General features: G+C 33.1%; 1 protein-coding gene across 2 annotated transcripts; it reads right to left on the bottom strand.

The window, feature by feature from the left end:
• Positions 1-2,770: 2,770 nt before the first annotated feature.
• On the bottom strand, positions 2,771-10,636 carry LOC105783321 (protein RRP6-like 2). 2 transcript variants are annotated; one of them, XM_012608704.2, is made up of 14 exons: positions 9,763-10,636; positions 8,729-8,884; positions 8,253-8,411; positions 8,102-8,185; positions 7,516-7,595; positions 7,354-7,404; positions 6,692-6,800; positions 5,961-6,043; positions 5,447-5,492; positions 5,182-5,269; positions 4,806-4,975; positions 3,871-4,209; positions 3,688-3,789; positions 2,771-3,472 (listed from the first exon to the last, which is right to left on the bottom strand). In XM_012608704.2, exons 1-14 carry the CDS (start codon positions 10,495-10,497, stop codon positions 2,900-2,902), a joined length of 2,775 nt encoding a protein of 924 aa, XP_012464158.1. In that variant the 5' UTR covers positions 10,498-10,636; the 3' UTR covers positions 2,771-2,899. The 2 variants fall into 2 exon arrangements, with proteins under 2 accessions (XP_012464158.1, XP_012464157.1); XM_012608703.2 differs by having other exon boundaries at positions 2,771-3,475; positions 9,763-10,635.
• Positions 10,637-11,052: the final 416 nt, after the last annotated feature.

Below are 11,052 nucleotides of genomic sequence, written 5' to 3'. Positions count from 1 at the left end.
TAAATTTTGAAAGTGAGCAACTAAGGGCAATTAATCACGACGTTAATGTCTTCCATAATTACATAATATATAAATGTTGAAGATTATATTTTTTATCAAAATTGGGTTAACACAGTGTATTATAATTTCTTTTTCTTCTAAAGTATGGCAAAGGATAGATTTGTATTATGATTAATTTGATACTTATGATATTATTGTTTCCTGTTATAATTATTTTATCAAATTGCATTTTTTATTTTAATAAAGTATACAGCTAGAATTGTTTGTAATTAAAACATTAATATATTGACTCAAAATAAAAATATGTAATTTAAAACTCGCGTAAGTAATTCAGTCATTTTGGTTACTTACATTAGAATAAAACGGTAAGTTGATGTGACAGTTAAAATATTGATATAATGATAAATTTGGCCCTAAATTTTTACATATTATATCAATTTAGTCATGATTTTAAAAATTAACCTCAAAATTTACAAATGATCTCAATTTAATCCTAATTCTAATTTTTTAAAAATATAAAACACATAAATAGTTTCTAAAAATATAATAATAAATTTAAAATTTATATTAATATTAAATAAAAACCTCACCCGTCCCTCTCCCTTTTCCCATCCAATAAATTTTATATTAATATTTAATATTTATATTTATATTAAATAATCAATTAAACTCTTTCGTTAACAATTTAAGTCATTGACCACGTTGATCGTTAAAATAAAATGACGGACCAATCAAATGGTCATAGGTGGTAATTTTGGTTTAATCTAATATTTTTCATAAAAATATAAAAAATCATAAAAGATATAAATATTATTAAATATTAAAATATTAAAATTGATATAAATTTGAAAATTTTATAAATATTATAATAAATCTAATAAATTTTAATAAATCATAAAAATATAAAATTAATAAAACATATTTAAAATTTTATAAAATGTATTAAAATTCTATAAAAAATATTAAAATTGATATGAACTTTAAAAAAATCAATAAAACTTAAACTAGACCAGACCAATCGATTGGACCGAATAGACCAAAATTGGCAAGGATATCAATCTAGAGAAAACCATTAGACCGATTGACTGGGAACCAAACAGTTGAGCCAAATTTTTTAAAATATTTTTTAATGTTTTATTTAATTGAACTGGACAAATTAATCGAACTGGAAAATCAATGGCCTAATTGGTTCAACCACCAGTTCGGTTCTGAAAACATTGATTATAATATTTCATTCTAACATATGCTAATAGTTGGACAATGAAATTTTGGTTTGATAAAAATATTTAAAAAATAAAAATAGGTTAAACCGTCCGGTTTCCTGGTCAGTCGATCTAATGGCTATCCTTGGATCAATACCCTTACTAATTTCGGGCTAACCGAATCAGTTCAAATTTTTATGATTTTTTTAATAAATTTTATAAGTTTATATCAATTTTAATATTTTTAATACTTTTTAAATATTTAATATTTTTCTGATTATTTTATTTTTAATATATTTTATGGAAAAATATTAGATTATACTAGAAGTTGTCATGTGTCACTATATAATTGACCCGTGAATTTATTTTAACAGTCAACGTGGTCGACGAAAATCATTAAAGGAAGAACTTAATTGATTATTTTCATTAACAGCAGGAATTTAGTTGGGTGCAAATTTAATATAGGGGGTTAATTGGATTTTTTGTATTTTTGAAGCCTTAAATAAGAAAAAAAGTCCAAATTACAGTGTTGGTGCATGGTGTTTTGATAGATTCCATTATCCTAGGACTCTGGGGAAATTGAAAGAAAAGCTTCCCATAGAATTAGAAGCAGCAAAGAGTTGAGGCTTTTTCCGGAAAAAAGTCGCCTTTCTCCTTTAAAATCTAGGAAAAATCAATCAACTTTGAGTTTTGTGATTGTCTTGAAAAATGGATGACGACTTGGTAACATGCTCTGCTGCCTCCCAAAGTTTAATTGTTTTTCTCCTTATCATTACTAAGAATTGCTTCTCCCAGGATACCAAACCAACCAAAACCATACTATTCCACAGGGCTAATCTGGGATGCTTCATGCATAAACAATCAGCTTGTCCCCCTCAGTATTCCAACTAACTTCACCACTAGTGGCACCATGACATTACATTCTTAAGTTCCACAGTTCCCAGCTTTAGAGCTCACAAATAAAGCACTATCACCCACCATCTTTACTTCCTCCCAAAAGCGAGTTTACCAGCGTAGCTGAAATTTGGTGGCCTTCCTAAGAAATGCCCAACCAAAGAAGTATCCCACTCCTTAACCCCTTCCTCAAAACACCACAGTCGTTGAGGGGGAAAGAGTTGAAGAGTTTGGTCGAAGCTTGGACCAAACAGTTTTCTCCAATCAATACAAAGCCGCCATCATCACTCTTGCTTTGCTGGCTGCTCATGCTCCTAATTTGCATATTCTATTTCGTTTAATTTTTATTTTTGTTAAAAATTATTGAAATACAAAAGATAAATGATAAATTTATTTTATAATGCTATAAAACAAATTATTTAAAACATATTTAATACAATATAGTATTTCTTTTTAGAAGTTCAACAGTTTAAAAACCAAATCATAAATCCAATAAACACGAAAGTAATAAGTAATATATAATTAACACAACTTGCTCTTGTTTTTAATTTTTTAACATCTATTTAATAACTCACTTTGTATTTCTATTTACATTAATAAACATATTATAGCGACTATAAAAATAGCAAAAGATTATTGAACTTAAAAGAAGAGAAAAATAGTTGTCTGCCGCATTTCAATTTTCAATTTTCATTCTATTGATAAAAGATTTTAATCTCTACATTTTCAAAATAAGATGAAAAAAATGCATTTTTTTAAAAATTCTCTTACATGGATTTTGATTTTTCACCATGGGAGAGACCTCAACGGAAAGTTGCACTTCGATTTCCAGATGCCGGAAATGCAGGTCGCCGTCTAGCTTGAGGAAATTGTTTAGTCCCATCATCGATTTGCAGTCTGTCAATGGCTGAACTTTTCTTCTTACCTGCAGAGTTGGATTGGTTTCCAGATTCTTCCCATGCAATTTCTTCTCCAAACTTAACCTCTTTCATGGCTGCTTCATAATCAAATGGCTTCATTTGCGGAACATCAATGGCTTCTTTTGGTTTCTCGACTTTAACCATGTTTCTGTTTTGATCATTGATGGACTGCAAGCATTGTTGGAAGCTGGTAGATAATTCTGATAGGGACATAGTTTCATCTTCTGGGCTACTGTTACCATTATTGGTTTCCTTTTTGTTCAATTTATCTTCAAACAGTATGATATTTTCCGATGTCGATTCAGTAGCTTCCATGGTAGGAGGTTCTTCAGGTCGTGAAACTTCCAGTGATCTAGTTGTATCCTTTGTTGCAGGTTCTGGCTGCTCCTTGGTACCCGAATAGGAGTGAAATGAAAGATCCACTGATGATCTGATCTGCTCCAACTTGCCTTTTTCCTTCTATGTAACAATAAACAAGTTTAGCAAGGATAAGGAATTGCTTGCCCTAAAACTACAAATAATTATCATGAGACAGAAATGCAACTGAGGGTTTTTACGAATTTGAGTCACAAAGAATCGAAAGCCAGCATGTATCAAGAGTGAAAGAGAAGGAGATCGACTTCCCTAAGATATTACATTGAACAAAATTGGAGCTAAATAACTTGACTCACCATTTTATCAACATCAGATTTCTTCTTTGAGGCAGCATTCCCCAGAAGTGACCCAAAGCCATGGCTTGGTTTCTTTAGAACCGGAACGGTTGCTCCAGTAGCCTACAGGAACAAATAGTTTCGTTGGCTGCTACTCATCAAAAGACAGATCCCCATGCACCTAAGAAACGATCAATAACTTACAATCTTTGCTGAAGGTGAAATAACTGGCCAAGCATTTGCTTCTCCACTTAGCCCTGAGATGGTAATACTTTCTCTTTCTCTTGCGGACATCAACATAATGTCTGGCTCAAAAGACAATCTTGTTTGGTTTTTTACCATGTCCAGTCCAGAAATACTGCTTCCAATTTTTAACAATTCAGCTCTATGTTGAGTAGAAGCAGGATGTGCAGTTCTCTTATCTGGCCCCCACATACCACCATCTATGATTTCTGTTGTATCAATTGCGATTTTCGAGTCTGTAGGAGTCTCAGGAGGTAAGGCTTCTGCTCCCTCATTAACTGCTACATGTTCTCCAGATGCCTGCAGGATAGAAATCTTATGGTCATCCCCATTATAATATTAAATATTCTTTTCAACACTCGAGCATGAGTGTTGGATATGGTTATGTGCCCAACATGAGTATATTCGATTTTATCCAAGTTTTTCTATTTTGGAAAGTCCCTAAAGGTTTATATCCACATACTCATGCCCAAATATGTGACGGTTACAAGTGTTGGACATGGGTACTTCAAGCAAAAAAAAGTGTTTAAGCAACATAAATGTAAAATAACCAGTTTTTCGATCTCTTCTAGCAACAAACTTTAGTTTCTAATTCCTATGCAGTAAGGTTTTATCAGATTTCATATAATTAACCACTTAATTGGCATACTCTTCACCTTGTAGTTTTAATAGGCAGTTTGTACGATTAACCTTATGAGCTGACTTGACCGCCTTTGTTATTTATGTCATATGAACAGCTTAGTAGAACTCTAAACATTGTCATTTATTTCTAGACAGATGATCACAATCCATTCAAGGAATAAAAGAAAACTTGAGACAATAACAGAAATTGAACAGATTAACAAAACATATTACATATGCAGATTCTGTATTCCAGTCAGTGCAACAAGTCTTACATTTAGCAGGCGCCCCATTCTAAGTTGTTGGGCAGCAGCTTCAAACACAACAGAATTCTGCATAGATTGCCTGATGATGCTAACAACTGTACCAATATCTCGCTCCACATATGGGTGTTTAGATTTCAACAATCGACGTAACTTGCTAGCAGTTACAGGCATCTGCTTGGCTTTTAGCAGTAGAAGTGTAAGACAAATAAGAACTTGAGTGAAAAAAGAATAGTAATGAGACTTTAGACAGTAGCTGTTTTCTTTTGGATTATTAAACGAAACTTCAACTATCCAAAAATATGTGCGTAAATATAGCAATACAATTAAGCAGCAGAAAGCGCAAGAAATATACTGGAAACTGATTAAAAACTTGAAAAGTTCCTACCAATTTCAAGAAGCACTTTGTTTGGCAAGACGTAACCGGTACTTTCATCCTCGGCACGGGCAATAATGTCTCGCCATTCACAAAGCGCCTATAAGCCATTTAAGTGAGACATAAGTCAAAGTAATGGATACCATCTATCCATCTAATTCTGCACATGAAATGTGTACCAAAATTTAAATTGGACATTTCTTGTGGTTTATCAACCAATCGATTGTTATTTTAAAAGTAAAAGGGTCAATCAGATATGAAAACAACTAGAACTTACAGCAACAATTGCTAGCTGCTCAGCATTGAAACCAGCGCCCTGCAACCTATATCAAATATTACAACAAATGCAAAGATTTAGTTTGAATATACATCAGTAATGGAATCAGACCAGCCAGTTATACTGGTGCCTGTCTGGTCCAGTACATACCCAAAAACCAGGGAACCAATGAACCCAACCGGAGAAAACTAACTTTTAACTTTTCTTTTGTTATTTAGTAAAATTATTTTTGTAAGTGATGCCATTTGAACTTTTAACCACTTAGTGATATACTAAATACCATACCATTAAGCCAAATACATACATTTTATTAACAAATAACTACATTTAAAACTTATTTAATATCAAAATCACATATTTAGCATTTAATTTACATTTTAATTGAATAATCAAGTTCAACCAGTGATCTGGAGGTCACACAGGTTAGACCTCCATCCGGTTTTTTATTCATTGATTTACACAACATTTAAAAATTCAGGCAACCATGTATTGTGTATCTAAGCAAGTAACAAACCCATATATATGGAGATATGAATTCTCCATCAGCAGCTCTTTCTCGTACAGTTGCATACATACATCAGAACTTCGCTTATAAACCTATTAGCACAAAATTTACTCGTAAGATAACATTCAAAACAACTAGCAGAAAGCAACAAAGTCCACAAAATTCGTACATCCATGTAAATATATTTGAAAAGGTGAACAACGAAACTCCGAAGAGTGAAAAAGCCAATTTTGAAAAAGCTTAACAAAATAATATGTGCATTGTAAACATTTTTCTCTAGGAAACCAAGGTATTATCCCAAAGACTCAAATTATATTCACATGGAACAGTTAATCAACGCATAAATTTCAATTAGCCTCAGCATTAGGTTCTACATCTAAGCTTGAACAAACTAGAATGCAAGAAGCCAGAAGAATACAGAAAGGAACAGGATCTATGTTACTTAGATCGGTGTAAGTATTTAGATATGGATATGTATCTTATACAATATGTTCAACTTTTTCCCAAGTTTTTCCATGTATTTGAAGATCCTTCAAGAGTCATATCCCCATAACCATGTTCCGGTAAGTGTCAGACACAGATACTTCAAGAAAATAGAAGAGTCAGATTAACCAATATGACTAATATTAAGACTACTGGAACCTTTAGTTTCTTTTCTTCTAGATGGGAAAGTACTATAATAAAAAATGCCATGGCCAATGTAGAAAATGCTAGGAATTATGAATTATATAGTATCATACCTCTACCAAAGGAGCATCAAAATGTATGGGTTCCTTGGGCATTGATAGCAATTTGATTCTCATTAAATCATAAATATACAACAAATAATGTGTGTCTTCTCTAGCATATCTGTCATAATAGAAAAGAAACAATTAGTGGACTGACAACAATGAAAGTTCCCTCTTAAACATTTGAAATCACAGACCCTTAAAACTTTCTTCAAGCTTAGAGAGAGAATATTATGTTAGCATCAAAAGAACAATCATAAAGACTGCATTTACTTCAAATTGATGAAAAAGTCTAAACTAAATGCTATTTACATCTTCGGGTTTGATTGCTTTTCTTTGGATGGATAGAGTTAAGTCTTGACTACAAGTAAGTACCCCTTTGGGTACAGGAAAGAATAAAGATGTCACACTTCGAATAAAATTGTTCATAGAGGCAACTAAATAGGTGAACCTATAAATGAACTAAAGTTTGTCATCTAAACTAGACGTTCAAAATTAGTAGGTGAGACAATTGCTTTATTTTCTCTCTTACTAGACAAAGCAATCGATTGCAATCAATCATTAACCTTAACAACAATACAAATTCAGCACTTAATCTGTATTAATGAGACAGACAGACAACTGGAGGGTGAAACAGTGAAGACAAAAGATACAGCTTCCAAAAGAAAAGTCACCTGAGCATTTCATCAGGAAGAGGACGCACTCTCCAATCTGCATTCTGGTACCTGCAAAGAGAGGACTAACAAGCTTAATGAAGATAGAACAAATCATTATCAAAGAGGAGAGATGAAGCAAGTATAAAGCAGAAGATCAAACAAATTTAAATAAAAACCTACTCTTTGTTGGCAGTAACTCCACAGTAGTGTTGCAGAAGATGTTCTAAGCTATTTCTTTCCAATTTCAAGACCCTTGAGGCCTGAGAAACATGCAACAGAACAAGTCATCGTAATGGTAGGAGTCCAATAAAAAATGTAACTTCAAATTCAGAACAGTCAAATTCATGTTTATTCTAATTGCACTCAAAACTAAGCCTAAGCATTTCCAATCAAGAAAATGACACTTAAGAGCATGGTAATTAGGCTCTAACGAATTTGCAGTAGGCAGTAACATTTCCGAGGCTATAACATGTATAAACTTCAATACATTACATTCCAATGAGATTAGCATCCTCATAAGCATCCACCAAACTGGTTACGATAGTTCAATCATCAAAACCAGAATCGTCATATAGGGTCTTAGATACCAGTTTCATATACCCTAATTTACCATCAGATGCTAATTGTCCCTAACAAAGATTTTCATAGTTAATGGTGCCAAACAGACTTAAATTCTTAAAATATACAGACAAACCCAAGAAATTAACAGAAAATTCTCAAAATAAATCTTCATGTTCATAGAAGTAGCAGGATGACAGTGTAAAACCTGTCCAGTGTCAAAGAGATTGCACAAGTATATGCCAAAGTCCCGTTGAAGCCACAAGATATCCTTGTCTGATCCATGCATAACCTATGTGAATTAAGGATATCAAACAATGCAGTAGGCCAATAAAAGTGTAGCTAACAAAGAGACCAACCTTTTTCTTCATGGGATCCTTGAATACTTCTCTAAGATATGGGCCAATATGAATTCGAAGCTTCAAAGTATCTACAATAAAATCCTCGGTTCTGGTGGAAATTTGCATCAAGCAAGTCAATCCTTGAAAAGATCGATATTGGTTATGCTCTAAATCAACCTGAGAATAATTACATAGAAATTAGACTCCAGCAAAGAGGTAACATCTTACGAGAATAAAGAAAATAATCCTATATTTGATGCATATGAAGTCCAGACAAACTGGTTTCCCTGATAGCAGAGATAAATACAGTATACACCATTCTTCAAATCAAGGCCACCAGGCAAACACTTCATTCTATATCTTAGCATGCAGTAAACACTTCAATCTATATCTTAGCATGCAGTTACAGTGGAATTACTTCACTCTATACCTTAGAATGCAGTTATAGAGGAACGAGTCACATAAATTCATATCAAGTGCAATCATATTCTTACCGCAAACTCATCCACATTGCGTAATTTAGCTGCTAACTCCTTCAAATCTTTTACTTCCTCCACCAGCTTGAATGGGGTAGATTCTATTGATGGGGGTCTTATGGGTTCAAGATTTGCTATATCTTTATCCACAAAATCCATAACAGAGAGTTTCTCCTGTAAAAAAGTGCAAAAAATAAAATAAAATAAAAATTTTCTCTTATTTTGGCAAGCAAAAAAAAAATTACAGGATATAAACCAGCCAACTATTTAGAAACTATTGTTGAACACAGTAGGATGTGTGACCTCTTAAGAACATAATAATGTTCTTAAAAACAAATGCAGCTTTACCATCATCTAGTTACTATTTGTAACATCACCATTAGCACCAATAAAGAAAATAAGAAAGATGACCTTGATTAAAAGAATGCCTTCCAATAAACCAAAAAACAGTAACACCTCAATGGTCTATTTTACTGAAACTCCTTTTTTCTTCTTCTATTTCAATCATGCAAGGTTCATTAACTTCAGAAGAACTTTAAAAGACAGTTACATTCTTCTTATTCATTAAGAGACGTTCTTAAAAACAAATGCAGCTTTTCCATCATCTAGTTACTTTTTGTAACACCATTAGCACCAATAAAGAAAATAAGAAAGATGGCCTTGATTAAAAGAATGCCTTCCAACAAACCAAATAACAGTAACACCTCAATGGTCTATTTTACTGAAACTCTTTCTTTTTCTTCTATTCCAACCATGCAAGGTTCATTAACTTCAGACGAACTTTAAAAGACAGTTATATTCTCCTTATTCATCCTTCTTGTCTCCATGAGAATCTTTTCAGAGCTATGAAAACCTTCAAGAATTATTTTAATAATTCTAAAAAAAAACCTATTACAACTCATAGATAAAAATAAATGCATCAAATATATCCAATAAAAAAACTATTCAACCAAACATGAACAAAACGCACCACTGCCAATGCCCCCCACTAAGCTATTCAAACAAAAACAGAAATATTAAAGAAAGGCGAAAACGTATATAAAATAACCAACCAGTGGATGAACAAAACGCAACCCATCCTCACTCCTTTGCAACCAAACATGTTCAAAAGGCTGATTCGAATTGTTCACAAGAATATTGTACTCTTCTTGCGGCTTCCGTATTGTCGGTACATGAAACGGAACCTTCGCTTTCCCCGTCGTCACCATTGTCAATGCCCCTTTCTTCACCTTGGCTCCAGAATAAGAATTGGAAGAGCCACCTTCCTTCGTACTCAGTGACTCGCAAACCGAGTCACTCATTAGCCCACTATCCCCTTTCTTCTTTTTCTTCCCCTGAACCAATTTAAACCCGTTATTGTCCGGATCCGACCCGAAAAGGCGACCCGTTTTCTCTTCTTTCTCTTGAAATTCGTCCACGGAAACGTCGAATTGTTCCAGGATATCGTCGTTCATATCAACGAGCCAACGATAAGCTTCATCATCGGTTATACTGTCAATGTTATTAGGGAAATGGATCGCATTGTTAGGGTCCCAGGTTTTAGACGACGAACCAATGAATTGGAGCAAAGAATCGGATGTTTTAGCAATTCGATCGATGGGGAGTCTGAAATCGTCGAAGTTGTTAAAGAAATGAAAGTCTTGATTGGAAGGGAGGGTTCGGGAAGAGGAAGCCAGTGAGGAAAGCGAAGACGAGAGAGGACCTGAAGCTAGGGTTTGAAGAGATTGGGCATTTTTGGAAGGTTCAGATTGGGCTTCCATTGCTATTGGATCGTTGTCATTGTTCATGGTTTTTAGGGTTTTAGGTGAAGAAGGGTTAGGGTTTAAGGAAATTTTGCTCTCTTTTATTTCATTGAAGACGACAAAGGAAAGAAAGAATAACAAAAAAATGGAAAGAAAATTTATTTTATCAAAGAAACTGTGAGGAAAAAACAACAACGAAGATAGCTAGTTTACACGGTTATTTTAGTTTACGGTAATTTGAAATAGGATTATATCTATTTTCTATTTAATTTTTTCTCAATTTAGTACTTAAGATATCAATCACTTTTCAATTTGATACTTAAATAGTCTTGATTCTATTTTTAAGTTTATTTTTGACATTAAAATAATCTGATAACCAAGCACAAAGTCATGTGGTAAAAAAATATAAATATATATAAATTTGATGGTCGTCAAAACTACCAAATATAAATTCTTACAACAAAATAATAATAAATAGCAGTATAGAGTAGTAGGACCGGTCCCACAGGGATTGTGATTCCTAATTTTCCTGCTTTTGGTTACCAGATTTCTAAGTCTAGGCAGTTGTCGTACCCTTGACTTGAATGTGCGAGGATGTAA

This window comes from Gossypium raimondii, chromosome 13, assembly GCF_025698545.1.
Source record: "Gossypium raimondii isolate GPD5lz chromosome 13, ASM2569854v1, whole genome shotgun sequence".
In the NCBI taxonomy this organism is placed as follows: domain Eukaryota; kingdom Viridiplantae; phylum Streptophyta; class Magnoliopsida; order Malvales; family Malvaceae; genus Gossypium; species Gossypium raimondii.
The sequence above is the reverse complement of the archived record's forward strand: the minus strand, read 5'-3'. Positions and strand labels throughout refer to the sequence as shown.

Bases quoted from the DNA above. Each gene is read 5' to 3' on its own strand.
- LOC105783321 (XM_012608703.2), bottom strand. From the start codon at position 10,497: ATGAACAATGACAACGATCCAATAGCAATGGAAGCCCAATCTGAACCT. The intron at 6,044-6,691 runs GTATGATACTAT...TTGTGCTAATAG, and splicing joins TTGATGCTCCTTTGGTAGAG to GTTTATAAGCGAAGTTCTGA. The intron at 5,493-5,960 runs GTTTGTTACTTG...TATTTGATATAG, and splicing joins TCATATCTCCATATATATGG to GTTGCAGGGCGCTGGTTTCA.